A 15,160-nucleotide genomic window follows, 5' to 3' on the forward strand; every position below is an offset into this window, starting at 1 on the left:
TCCTCATGCGCCTAATTAAATGTGCAAATAAATGTACGACCCGAGCTGATTGTGATGAGTGTGTCACCGAGTGTGTGTGTGTGTGTGCTCTGATTGTTGTGTGGCATAGATTCCAACTGCTGCCAGAGGCAAGCCAGTAAGAAGCCAAGACTCAAAACGGCCCAACTTAATTAGTTTGTTAGGAAGGAAGTAGCTGGATGTGAAATGATTGTATGCACGACTGAATGAATGGCTAAATGAATGGGAGAGTGAGTGAAAGAATGAATAAAAGAATGAACGACTGAATGACTGAATAGCTACAAACTTTGCGTCACATGGCGGGGTGAGGGGCAGCAAGAAACAAAGAAAAATATATATATTATTCAATTCTCAACATTATGTGGCAAATATGTTAAATGAAGCACGCTTCGAAGAGAAAAAACAACAACAACAACAACAAAAATAAAATAAAAGCTGCAAAGCGAAACTGAAAGTTTTGCCAACTTAAAACTGAAAACTGTGGCTCGCTGCCTGCCTCGTAACTTTGAAAAGTACTACAAAGTATGCCATGGTAAATGGCGACATTGTTGCGCACGACAACAACAACAAGAACAACAATAAAAAGCGATACAACAGTATCAGCAGCAGCAACAACAACAACAACGACAACAACAACAACAATAATATTTGGCTAGCGTCAACTTTGTGCCAAGTTTACTTAATGACCCCGATATAAATTTTACTTAAAACATCATTTTTCTTTACGACTTTCGCTGCCAAAAGCGTGGCCTTCAATGAGCTGACTGGCGGCGGCGGCGGCTTCGGCAGCGACGTCGACGATGGGCAACAGGAGCTATAAGGAACATAAGGCTGAACGAGGCCGCCAACAAGGACACAGCTGCGTCACAGCGTCCACAGGCCAAAGTACTATGACCAGCAGCCGAACGGGCTAACAACTTGCTGTACGGCATCTGGTTTTGCTTATGAAAGTATTTTCCTTAATTATGACAACGCCCTCTCAGATTGATGCCAGTCACTGTCTCTGGCCGTTAGTGTTTGTTGCTTTGCTGTCTTTGGTTGCAACAGAATTAGGGCAGCTGTCGACTGTGGCAACTAGCAATAAATAGCTGGCAGCTGCATTTCATAGAGCTCCATTTAACATTTTAGCTTGCAACTTATCGTATGGCCAGCCATAGATTGAATAAGTGTAATTACGATTCAAGTACAGATTGAGCTCGTTAAGCTCTAAACATACGTAATTGACATCAATTATAACTAAGAAGTATTTGTTTGTTACATATTCATTTAGAGAGTATTTCGTTAAGAATTCCCAAATAGTTTTAGCAGCACACCAAAAGCGAAATTCCGCCAGAGGACGCACAAAAGCCAAATATATTTGGCGCGCCATCTAGCGGATAGGCTTACTTATAAAGTTGATGCTCGCAACCGCTGTAACTTGATCAGTGGCACAACTTTGGCGCGACTTCAATACGCCGTTGACGGCGCCAACGGCCCTAGGGAAACGCGTCTCTGTAGTGAAGTCAACTTTCAGCAAGTTCTCAATAAACTTGGCTACATTCGGCTCGCGGTTGCCAGCGACGCGCGGCTAGAGGAGGCTAGAGTTAGGCCCTTGTTTTCTTGGCTGGGGCTGGGGCTGTTACGTTTTAAGCAGAGTTGGCGCAAAAGTTTTCATAAGCAACATTGACGCCGCTGTCGACGTCGCAGTCGCAGTCGACGCTGACAAAGAAAAACCCTACGAAAAGGGCAAAAATGTCTAACGAATTGAAAAACTTTAAAAGCGCCTTATTAGGCGCGCTTCCGTTTCCTGTAGGTCGTCGCTTTTGTATTTTCCCCCGCCCCTCCTTTCCTCTCCCCTGCACCCCTTTGCAATCCATTGCCAACTGCCTTACCAACCGAACCACTCGGAAAAAGTTCGCTGTGTCAAGTCAACAAGGCCGTCTATAACACGACTCAAGTTTGGGTCAAATGCCCGTCGACTTTTTGATTATTTACGCTCACAATGCGAGTAGTTAGTAGCTGACTAAATAGCTAAGTAATTAACGCACCAACTGCTCAACTAATTCATATAATTTTCTTGCAGCTTCGATGTAGAAAATGGCCAGGGCGCCCGATCACCACTTGAGGGCGGTTCACCCAGCGCCGGTTTGGTTCTACAGAATTTACCGCAACGTCGCGAATCGTTTCTATATCGTTCCGATTCGGACTTTGAGATGTCACCAAAGTCAATGTCAAGGAACTCAAGCATTGCTAGCGAAAGGTAAGTACCGATTGCCAAACTTCATTTGATATTTATCGGTTCGGTCTTGTGCTTATTTTCCAATTGACATCTCGCATATCGGCAACATTTGATTATCGAGTTATCCAGACTATATTGCGTACTTCATATATTTGTTTTCATTTTCATTTACATTTCCATTTCCATTCAGATTTTCATTTTCATTTTCATGCCTTAATATGATTCGATTTTATACAATATTCATACCCATTTTAAACTCAACATCATCATCACAAGTGACATTCTCATTAACTTTCTGTCAAAACTTCGAACGCATAAAAATTACGAGTGTAAATCTAAAATCCCTTCGCTCTTTGTTCTCATGACAACTTCACAAATTGCCTAACACATTTATCACTCATGTTCATTTCTTGTGAAATACTTTGTGAAATACAAAAGTCCAGCAGCTCTTTACCTATTCAATTCTATTATGAGCATCTCCTACTATTGCTTTCACTAAATCCAATTATACCAGCTGATGTAGCTCAGCCTGATTTCATTTCCGTTTACAATTCCTTATACTTCCTCTTTTAAGTCAGCTTCTACTAATATTTTGATAAATGCCTTGCCTTATATTATCGTTTTCACACCTTATTCTACGACTGCTACGATGACGTCATCGACTTCTTCTGTTCCTACTGCTTCTAATTTTACTACTACTTTGATTACTATTTCGTCTACTATTACGAATTTTCCTCTTTAATCGATGTCTTCTACTCCTACCTATAATACTATTTTTACTACTAGTCAACTTCTACTACTACTTTGTCCATGGGCTTTTCTTATATTCCTACTTTTACACCTAATTCTAACGACTGCTTTTTATGTTAAGTCGACGTCTTCTGCTCCTACTCTTCTAAATCTACTACTACATCGACAACATCCTATTAATTCTACTTAATGGACTTCTATTTTCACCATTAGTGCTACTACTATAACGACGTATTCCACTCCTACTCCTTCTAATATGTTACTAACTTTACTACTATTCTTGTACTTTTTATTGACTTTTCGAGTTTTTTAACTTCTACTAGTGCTACTACTACTACTATTTTGCACTACTTCTTCTATAACTACACATTCACTGCCATTTCTACTACTATTTGCAAATATTTCTATTTCTACACTTTCTACAACTTTGTTTTTGTTTACAACTGAACCAGCTTTTGCTACAACTTTTTCAACTACCTGAACTGCTGCTTCTTTTAACACTATTTTTTCTAGTAACTCGACTGCTGCTACTTTTACAGCTACTTTTTCCACGACTTATACAAAATACTATGATTTCTACTACTATTTCTACCCAAACCCTTTGCTTCTAGAACTTTTGTAGCCCTGCTTCAAATGTATTTCACAAGTCATTTAAAGAAAATTTCTTCAACTATTTTTGGTATTTCACCTTGTACATGTTATCTTTTCGCTTTTGAACATTTCCATTACCATCTCGTAAATATGTGCTACCAATTTCCAGCATCTGTTGCTCTTGTCTGGCTGCCTTTGCTGCCACTATTCGCCATGCCACACCTTTGCTGCATGCTCGTATATAAGTATATGTATGTGTGCGCGTGTGTGTGGGTGCAAGTGTGTTTACCATCGTTTGCGGTATTTCAGGCACTTTGCCACATTTCAATGGCATCGCTGCGCCGCCTCTAGAGCCGAGCTGGCAACATCATCATTCGATGCTGGTCAAGAGCCGTCCCATTGATGGCATTTCTAAAATTCATAGCAAGCATTTCGCCACATCTGGCTGGCTCTTTGGTATAAATTCCTGACCAGCAGCTCCGGGCTCCTCTCTCTCCATTCTGTGCTCTAAACTCTTTAGTCTGTAGTCTTTTGTCCGTTGCTTCTCCGAGTGAGTTGGCACGGCTTTAAGCATTGTTTGGACAGAGCCTTCTCGACAAGCAACAAAAACTTTGGTCAGTATGCAGAGGCGTAAAAGAACGTTTAGCTTCAATTTTGCTGCACTATTCAGACTATTCGATTGCATCGTTATGCAACTGGAAACCGGAAATGCATTTTTTTGGCAGCCATGTTTTGTGCAAGAAGCGCGACAACATTTCAGTTTTTGATGCGGTTCTCAACGCCAAATGAATATGCATTAAAACAATAATAACAAAATAATTGCACAGAACAACAAAGCCAACGAGGGTGTTCTAGTGGGGAGTGCCCGACTGGCAGATACCATGAACCCAACGCAGAGCTGCCTTTCATGCTAGCTACCATCTATACACACACACGCACACACGCCGCTTCTTCTTTCCTTCCATACTGTGTGCAAAGCTTTCGTGATTATCTTTGGTATTTATTGTCCGATCTTTATCAAATATCAGGCCATAAAATCGTCATTCAAATGTGTGTTCTAGTTAATATCTATAAAAATGGGATTTTTTTTACATTTTTTGGGAAAAGTGAATTATTCTGTAGCTGTCTGAGCTATGTAGGAATCTGCATACCAAATTCGAGATATGCTCAAAAAAAATTATATATCTAATTATTTTTATTGATTTCTTGTAAACGACGCAAGCTATCGATGAATAAACTTTATCTGCACGGACAACATACGGACAGATAGACATTCAGACAAGCAGACAGACTGTAAAGCTAGATCGACTCGACTGTAGATGCTGAGAAGAAGAAAATGCATACACTTATGGGATCGAAGTTGCTTTCTACTGCCCGTTACATACATTCGCACAAATCCAGTATACCCTTTGTGCACAGATTGAATGAGTTCGGTGTATAACAACAACTGTAAAATCAAAGCATCAGGTAGCATCTAGTCAAAATAAAAGAGGGCAAAAAAATACTACATCGTATGGAATTGGCCTGGCATATGGTCAGCGGCAAAATGCAACCTTGGGCACAGAGGCATTTTACAGCTATTTTTACACGACTTTTTGGCTCTCTCTGCCCCGCGTCTGGGCGATGCTCAAAGGCCGAAATGCAAAAATATATCGCGCAAATCGTAGATGAAAAATTGCAAAAATATTTGGACCGCAAAACACTTAAAACACCCCCCTTGGCCACCTTGCTGCTCCGTCCCGCCGACACGCCTTCAAATAAAAACAACAACATGAACCGTTTGCCCATCAAGTGTGTGCCACAAACATACTTATAAACACATTAAAGCGAAGGCAGCAGAGCAAAATAAAATCGAAGCAAAAGAAATTGCACCGACTTTTTAATACACTTCACAGAGATGTGTTCGGTGCAGTTTAATATACAATTATCTACAATTATCTTGGCGAAATGCGCGCAATAATTATTAATTATAATTAAATGTTGTCAAATGATTTATCACAACATATTTATCATTAAATCAGAATTCTCATACTCTTCGATTTATATGTGTCTAAATTTAATATCTTTCTTGAACATGCTTAAGACCAAAAGATTTTTAAAGGATGTCCCTTTGATCCCAATTAACTTCTGAATGTCGTCGCTTCATGTCAGTGTTATGTGTGTGTAATTCTAGTAACTCTCTCCCTTACTCTCTTATTTACTTTCTCTCTCTCTATCTCTCTCGCTCTCGCTCTCTCTCACTCTCTCTCTCTTCCTTTTCACTCTATTTGTTCTGTGTCAAGAAAAGATGTTTCGTATCCAAAATATATACATATATACATTTTTTATATGCATGAAGCTTTTTAGAACAGTATTGAAATGACGAACGAGAGAAGTTTCTCTACGATATTGGGTCCCCTATTGAGCCCAGATCTGTGATGTTTTTGTGCAGACAACTTTATAAACTGACTGATTGATTGATGATCGAGAACATAAATAGCAGCTGCATTTTTACAGTACCTTTTTCCTTCATAGTTTTGAAGACTTTCACCCGCAAGCGTGGAAAATAGGCGAAAAAACCTAATGAGATAAACTATAAAACTTTGTTTTCTAAACAAGTTGCGCTTAGGTAGCAAAAAACTTTATAATCTGACTGATTGATGACTGACAGAATGAATTGCGGCTGCTTACCATTGTTTCCTCTCAAAGCTTTAAAGACGTTCACTTGCAACCGTGAAAAATGGGCGAAAACACAATATATAATAAATTGTAAAACATTGCTTTTTTAACAAGGTTCTCTAAAGTAGCAAATGACTTTATAAATTGACTGACCGATTGATGATTGACAGCATGAGCTGCAGCTGCATTTCCGCAACATAATTTCCTTTCTTAGAAGAAAGGTCGAAGACTTTCACCCGAAAGCGTGGGAAATGGACGAAGCCAAATCAAATAAAGTGTATTACTATCTTAACTAGCATTGTTTATAGCTACAAAAAATCCCTGTCCTCTGCTAAGTCATTCAAAGCACATACCCTAGAACTGCGAATCGAAGAGCTGAGCACCAACTCAACATAAATTAAGCGAAAAACAAAACTTTTGAAAAAATTCAAGCCTGTGACTTTTTAGCTATGCAGTGCAAAGTGCTTGGCTAAAATGTGTGCCACATATTTATTATATAATCTGGTAGCTATGCTATTCATATAGAGGCCGAAAAACAGAAAGAAACAAATTTCTTTTGGACTCAAAGCAAATGTGTCCTTGTGTCACAAATTGCTGGCTAAAGTTAGATGTGCCCCCGAGTGCAGTGGCCCCAGGCGCTGCTGCTACTAGACAAGAACATAAAAACGATTTAATTATACATAGTTGAAATAAATATTTTCGGTATTTTTGGTATTTTTTGGCTCCCTTTTTCGGCCATTTGGCAGCGACAGCGACGAACGACGACCGACAGCAACGCAATTTGCATTTATTTCTCTTTATTTTCCGCATTTGGCTGTTCCCTTGTTCCGACCTGACTGGGCCAGGCCAAAAAGTTTTGGGTCTGCTTTAAAGTTTTTGGCAGGCCTTTAGTTACCCTGCAAACCCCCAGCCACCCCCCTCCTTCCGTAAACCGTCGAGCGTCTTTTAAGCGTAATCCGGAATCCGTTCGCTGCGTTTGCTTTCAATCAAGTTGAACATTTTTGGTAAGACATATCGCAGCTCCCTCGTCTGCCAGTCTGCCACTTCCAAACAATGTTGTTGATGAGCCTGTCAATTGCACACACACACACACACGCACACACACACAGACGAACTCACTTATATACCCTACACTCTGGCGCTGACTGGCCCCAGCTTAGCTGTCATGACAAACAGCGACCAAGTTGAGCGAAAATTTCATAAAGATTTCATCACTAATAACAAATAATTAGCTGACTGACTGCGGCTGCCAAATGTCAAGGGCAAATAAACAACATAAACAAAATAACAACAACAAGAACAGGAAGACACAACAAAAGAAGAACAACAATTTAATTTATGATGAGAGTTGAATGCATCAGATAAATAGTTTAATAAATAAGCACTCCAAAGCTTTTATGAGAATTCCAACATAAGGAACTGTACTCTGTACTATATATCATGTTTTCAAGATCTATGTATATATGGGTATATATATATGTTATATGTATTGTTCATATATGAAACAGTTTACCTTGATCAAAGGCACAGTCGGAACGGCTAGAAAGTTGCATTTTTTAATCTGCATGTCCATATGTAGATATACATATGTATGACATATGTATGATATATGTATGACATATGTATGCATATGTGACATATGTATGTATGTACACGTCACGTTGGGATTTTTATATGTTTCCACATCCGTGGTCCCAAATATACCTTTCAAATCGAGCTTTGAACACATTTTCCTCATAAAATTATATGAAACGCATTTCAAACGTTTCGCAAAATCCACTCAGCAGCGTGTAAAACGTGCGAAGTCTCAAAAATTGATTACTTAAACTTTGCAACCAGGCAAAGCCGGATAATGCCCGCAAGCAATGCATACAAATCATTGCGTAAAGTGAATAAAAGTCAGCATTTACGTGGCAACAGTTAATTTTCATTTATTAAATTCGTATATAATTGCCGGAATACGGGTGGAATCGAGTATTGATTAGAATTTCGTCAACTATTCGGAGTTCACTTGTTCCTTCAATAGTAAGTGGAGTGCAGGCAAGCAATTTAAGCCACAGCCGCAAGCCAGCTGCCGAGTGCCAGTTGAGGGCAGTTAATATTGGCCAGCTGTCAGGCAGGATCCTTTTTACCGTTGCATTCAAGTGCAGGACGAGTGCCAAAACCAATACTCGAAGCCGTTCAGGCGATAATTGTGCCAGGTGTTGATGCCAAAAGTAAACGTAGCTGAGTGCCGAGCAGGTGTGTGGTCAGGTCAATTGCTGGACATGCAGCAAACACCACAACAAGACACACACACACACACACACACAGAAATACACGCACACACACACACACACATAGCAGAAGACATGCAAAGTCCTTTGAAACTTGTAAGCTGCAAGTTGCAACTTGCTGACTGCTGCCTGCTTCCTGCTGCTTGCAACTTGCTATTGATCAAAAATTTTAAGGCCAAATTACGAAACTAGCTGGCAGCCAGGGCGTGGCTAGCGGGCGTTTTGTGTGTGCGTGTGTGTGTGTGTGCCGTTGGCATTTGCAAAATGTTTAAAATGCAAGTCAGAGACAAGCTAGTCGAGTGTGTGTGGTGTGTTTTTAAATGTCAACACTTCAACTTCGACTTTTGTGCTGATGTTGCAGCTGCCTCTGCTGCTGCTGTTGTTGTTGTTGTTGTTGTAGTTGTTGTCGCTGTTGTCGTTGTTGTTGCTGTTGCAGTTGTGACGCGCGCAACACAATGACGTCATGACATTGCCCCAAAGGAGCCACTCGCTTATCTATCAATTGCCGACGGGGTCATTGCCGTCGTGGTGTCTACGTCAACAGCAACAGCGGCAACAGCAACAAACGTGCCACAATTCGTGCCCAGCTTGTCCCGTTGGCCGTGCCCGCAACGCTTAACTGCTGCACGTGATGTCTCAATTAAGCTGCTTCAATCCCATTTGCCTCTCATTGCATATCTCAGGGCGTCACGCACAGGCACACACACACACACACACACATACACACGCACACAGAGAGAGCGACACACATAAGCACATACAGCTACACAGACACACACACTTACACATTAGCATTCAGTTTTTATTTACAACAATAAAACAAGCGTCAATTATTTTTTACAATAAATATGCAATAGAAAAACTCGAGTAAATTGAAAAACTCGCTAAGAGAAAAACCAAAATAAAATCCAATCATAAAATGAAAATTTCTATTTGATGTTCGTTTTTTTTTGTTCTTGTTTTCGGTTAGTGTATTTCTGTTAACTGTTGTTTGTTGCAACTCGATAGCTGATAATCGATACATGTGTTTTGTACTCGTTTTACCTCTATCTACCTCTATATTTAGCCTATCTAACTTATTAATGTTATTTGTACTATTATCGTTGTTTATTATTGTAACCCTTTGCAGGTTTAAAGACCAGGAGGCCTCTATACTCATTGACAGATCGTACGTATGCCCAGTTCTCTCAATCTATCTATCTATCTATCTAGATATTTCCGACTAACTTGTAGCTTTCTTTTTGACTATTGCTTGATTGTATGCTTGACCTGCACTTGATGTTTGTCTTGTTGTTGTTGTTCTTAATATTTTCTTATTGTTTTGTATTCGATTATGTTGCATGTTTGTCTCAGCTTACCTTTTTTTGTTGCTCCTTTGTAAAAAGAACATTTAGCCATGTTCTATAAACGTTGGAATAATATTTATAATAATTTGACGCCTGTTTTATACTCGTTTATACATCATTTTTTTCTATTAAATTGTATTATTATTCTTCGATTCTCTGCCATTTCATTAATTTTTGCAATTAGTTAGTTAATTGATTTCTACTTTTGAGGCATGTTGCACAGCAATTGCAGCACTCTCCAGCTGAATAAAATGTGTATACTCTGTTCCCAATTGGAAGAATGGCATATTAGGTTATTTAATGACTCTCTGTCGTCTTTTCAGATCAAGTTCAATTGTTTTTTGATATACAATAGAAAACCTCCATAAACCACATTTAATTTAATTTCCCCCGAATTAACTTACTTTTTTAGACGTCTTATCAATTGCCACGCCCATTGTAGCTGTCTTTGTAGCTGAAACCAGGAACAGAGTATCCCCGCAGTCGGTAGCTACCGAATGCAACTTATTGGCTAACAAAAAAATATCAATATTTGCTTGAATATCAATATATATTATATCAAAATATTCTCCAGGATCTTTGGCAATATTATTCGTAATTGAAGAGCTCTCCATTTCTGCTGGAAGAGCGTTTCACTTCAAACAGTTTCTCATGTTTGTGTGGTACACTTTGATAGCTTGTTGAAATATTTGATTTAGGCCCAAAAAAAAGAATTTCACATACTTCCCACTCTATTTCTGTGTGTGTGTGTGTGTGAGTGTGTGCAACACTCGTGAGTCAGATCACGCCGCTTTTATTTTTGGGGCAAAGAAGCTCACATGACGTGCCGCGCGCGCTACTCGATTCACCAAAAATGTTCATCCCAGTCATCATTTGTCGTTGTCGTCGTCGCAATTAAAGGCGCAAAAATTGTCGGCCAGCATGGGGCAAGGCTGGCGAGGCGCAGCCAAGGGGCAGCTGTTGAATGAAAGCTGCCAAAGATGTGGCACAAAACAACAGCAACAACTAGGCGATGCGGCGACAGCGCAGCTAATTTAAATATGAAAAACATTTCCTACTTCCTGTGCGACAAGCACAAGAAATAGGAAAAGCCCAGTCCAAATGCAAAATGCAAAATGTCAAAATCTCAGCGCTGCCTTCGCCGAATCTGACCGCCCAACTATCGTTGGCCAAATTCAATCACAGGCCAAAGCGAATACACAACCAGCGTCCCTTGCATCCACACTTGGCCGCGTCGCCACATGCAGCGACGCTGTCGTATACGTAACGTGCATATTATTCATACGCAGCGTGACATCGAGGCAAAAAAAAAACCAAAAATGAGATGGAGGAGCAAAATGGGATTGCAAACCAAATGAAATATGTTCTTTTCGCGTATTAAATTTGCCGCCTCAACAAAATTTTGACATGCGCCCAATGCAAATCACACCCAACTACGTGTGTGTGTGTGTGTGTGTGTGTGTGCCAGATGCACTGTATGTGTGCGGGTGTGTGCGTGCGTGTGTCTGCATGCATTTGAGTGGCCTCTTTTGCTTTTAATAAAAATGCATCCCACACACAAATTTGTCATGCAGTCAAATCTCAAAAAAGCATCCATATTCTGTACATGCAAAATTCCCATATGAACACTTGATTTTCTTTTCTAATGTGCAGCGAGGTGTACAAAAATCGAAATATATTCAGTAATTCCGATTAAAGTTATTTAATGCCTCAAAAAGTCCGCAAATGTTGGTCACATCTGTGCCGAGTTCCAGTTAAAGAGAAGATTGGGTAACTCTTTAATAGGTATTATTTGTAAGCAAAAGAATTTAATTTAAATTTTATAAATAATATTTACAAACACATTTAACTTTATTCAATCGGGAATTGTAGCTATTGTAAATATAATTATGCACGATTAATTGGTGTCAAATATATATGAGGTATTTAATATAAATCTCCAGAGAAAAAGAAAAATGCACGACTTATACTCATAAATCCGTATTGAATCTCGGTATATACCTTTTCAATTATTGAAATATATGTGATAGATATTTATTATGAATCTTCATAGATTATAAAGTAGGAGAGGAATAGTAAGAATATATGTATATCGTACAGATATAGTAAAATAGTATAATAAAAAATCTCGAAATAAAAAGAGCTTCCTTTGATTGTAGCTAATCAACATTAAGCTGAAATATCCCATAGATACATCTATAACAGAGCATATGTTATGTTATGTTATGTTTTGTAAATGTTTATGAACAATTTCATCAGTCACTTGACTCGACGTCGATGCTTTAGATGCCCACGTTGCTGTCAGTCACGAGATTTCTTTCTATGCTGACCCAATGCCCCCATAACGCGCCAACAGTTGCTTGATTTGTTTTTCTTCTATTCTCGAGTTTGAGTGCCCCATCGTGTGTGTGTGTGTGTGTGTGTGTGTGTGTGTGTGTGTGTGTGTGCGTGTGCGGGTGTGTGTGTGCCCAGCCGACATTTGTTTATTGAATGCAGCGCCACTTGCCGCTCGTCATTCAAGTGGGTTAAGTGACGCAGTGGGCGGACCAAGTCCAAACACGATGCGAATGATTATCGCAATCGGGAATCGGGCATGTGAAATCATCGGGCGGAGGAATCGCAATTGAAATTGAAATTGGAATCGGAATCGGAATCAAAATAAAAATCTTGGCGGCGGCGGCGGCAACGGCGGCAATTTATGTGTGACGCTGGCCCATGCGGCGTATGAGTAATGTGCCCATGCATCTCTCTCTCTCTCTCTCTCTATCTCGCACACTCTCAGTCACTCATATGTGCTTAAGTGGAATGGAAGAAGCAGCAGCCGAGCGGGACACACAAGTGGGTTAGCTAAATTAAAAATTGCTCGAAATTATTATTAGAATTACGTGTGTGCGCTCATTTACGACTAACCTGCCAGAGATATTAAAAATAAACGTTAGTAGTTAAAATACAAATGGGCATATTTACATGTCGGCCGCCTGGCTGCCCCATTTTACTCTCTCTCTCACTCTCTCTTTCTCTCTCTTGTACTTATGTAATGAGCGTTCAAGCGAAACACAACAACAGCAACAACAACAAATGGAGATCGCCCGAAGGCAGCCAAATGGCAATTTGAGTTGAGAATTTATTAAGCATTAGCGTGGGTAAGTGCGCTAGAGGAAAAGAAGAAGACAAAAGAGCGAGCTTGACAAACAAAGAGAGAGAGAGAGAGAGAGAGCGTGAGAGTGGGACAGGGAGAGAATGAAATTAATTTTGCGTGAGTTGTAGAGAATGAAAATAAAACAGAGATAGACAATCAGGTGAAGGCATAATATGCGCGAATTGTGCTTCTAGATGATGATAATGAACATGATTATGATGAAGATGTTGATGATGAAGATGTTGCTGATGATGATGAAAATAATGTGTTTGTTATTATTGTTGCCGTTATGTCAGGCAAGGACGCCAGCTTGCCTTGCCGGACATTGGATATGTCGACTATGTGTGTGTGTGTGTGTGTGTGTGTGTGTGTGTGTGTGTGTGTGATATGGTAATAATATAGGGTGTGCACATGTTTATGCTTGATTGGAACTCAATGTAAATAACAGTTATTACTGAGAGTATGTAATTTATTAGAGGGTATTCCCGAAGGATCTACCCAGTTAGTTCGATGGCATACAATTGATCGAAATGTATTTAAATAGCCCGTTTTCTACCGATCTTCCTCAAAAATAAAAAATCAAATAAAATGTAATGTTTAATTACAAGACTTCTTAATAATTTATTTAAGTGCAGACTTTCACAGGAACATTCTGTAAAGTAAAATATGAAGACCTTTTGCTGTTCTGCGCCATTCGCCATTCGCCTAAATCCGAAGAGAGATTCTTCTTGCTTGCATTCGATAAGCAAATTTGTGTCATGGCGACACCCTGTATATTTCAATAATTGAGCGAATGTTGTACATGTTGTGTCATTTCATTTGTTCAAGCAAAAATCTTACGCGCGCAAAAAGATGAAGAAGAAGACGTCGAAAAAAAGCACAGGCACAAATGATGAAAATGAAATGACACACAAATACACACGCTCGCACACATGCACAAATTTAATTTTATTTATTTTTATATGCATATTTTTTTAAGTTGAATATAATTTTTTTCTTACGTTACGTTCAGCCCAGCTGATGGCTGCCGCCCGTTGCCCGTTGCCAGCTGCTCAGCTGCCTCTGACTGCGCTGCGCTGTCTCCGTCTCTGTCTCTGTCTCTGTCTCTGTGGCCGCTGGCGTCGTCGTCGTCGTCGTCGTCGTCGCCGTCGTCGCCGCTGTCGTTTTCTACTATAATTTTTCTTATTTTTTTTTCATTCCTGAGCGCGCGAGTTGTGTTTTGAGTTTTGTATTTTTGCTGGCCACGCCGCGGGACGCGCTCATTCTCGGCCAGCGCGCACTCGTGGAAAATTCAAAAAGCATTTGCGTTGTCGTCGCGTTGTTGTCGCGTTGTCGCGTTGTTGTCGTTGCCATTGTTGTTGTCATCTGAAATAATCCGCAAAATAGTTGCAGCAATCCGAGAAATCGCACTAGATACACGGAAATTAAGTAGAATTGAAATTGTGATTGAAAATTGGAATGCCAAATCGAATTTGGCATTAGCCTGTTGCTTCTGGCCAAACTGTCGCCGGCTCTAATGATCGAGCCTTAAATTTTATTTTCCCATTCTTTTCCTGTGTGTGTGTGTGTGTGTGTGTGTGTGTGTCAGTGTATGTGAGCTTGTGCGTATGTGTGTGTGCAAGTGTCGCCATGTTGAACAAAAAGTCAGCGTCGTCGCAGTCGCTGCCGCGTGTGCACAGCTTCTTCAACATGATACCCTCCATAATGCAGGACGATCTGGCCGTTACCATACTGGCCGATCGGGATAACATGTTCTCCATCAAATCGCAGCGCAGGTAAACCAGCCCCAGACCCAATCAGAATCAACTAACAAAAGCTCGCCTAGTTCTGCCGTCCCTCCCTGCCTTTGTATTTGTATTTTCATTTTTAATGATGCCACAAAAACAACACACACACAAAAATCTGTCTCGGCTGTCAGTTTATTTAGTTACGCATTTCTGGCTAGCATAAATATTTCTTAATTAATTACACGCGCACACATCACCTTAGAAACTTTGCTAAAGATACAAATGAAGTATCTGATCAAACGATTTGTTTGTCTTACTTTCTTTATGGCGCACTCATTTTGGTTTAATTAGTGTGTGCTACCAAAAGACAACTCAGTGAGCTTTTAATTTCATCGTGATTATATTTATTATCAGCATCAATTGGCTAATTAAAATTG

General features: G+C 39.9%; 1 protein-coding gene across 14 annotated transcripts in view; it reads left to right on the forward strand.

The window, feature by feature from the left end:
- Positions 1 to 15,160, forward strand: part of dnc (phosphodiesterase dunce) — a 144,333-nt gene that overhangs the window by 111,270 nt on the left and 17,903 nt on the right. For 8 of the 14 annotated variants that reach the window (XM_064700698.1, XM_064700699.1, XM_064700703.1 and 5 more), the window contains 2 exons: positions 2,081 to 2,257; positions 9,641 to 9,679. In XM_064700698.1, coding sequence (XP_064556768.1) covers positions 2,081 to 2,257; positions 9,641 to 9,679 — 216 coding nt within the window. Of the gene's footprint in view, positions 1 to 2,080; positions 2,258 to 9,640; positions 9,680 to 14,610; positions 14,772 to 15,160 lie in introns of those variants that run through there. The other 6 variants (XM_064700700.1, XM_064700701.1, XM_064700704.1 and 3 more) reach the window with 2 other exon arrangements.

This window comes from Drosophila montana, unplaced genomic scaffold (assembly GCF_035044405.1).
Source record: "Drosophila montana isolate Dmon_TW-CO22-7 unplaced genomic scaffold, ASM3504440v1 contig_1853_1, whole genome shotgun sequence".
Taxonomy (NCBI): domain Eukaryota; kingdom Metazoa; phylum Arthropoda; class Insecta; order Diptera; family Drosophilidae; genus Drosophila; species Drosophila montana.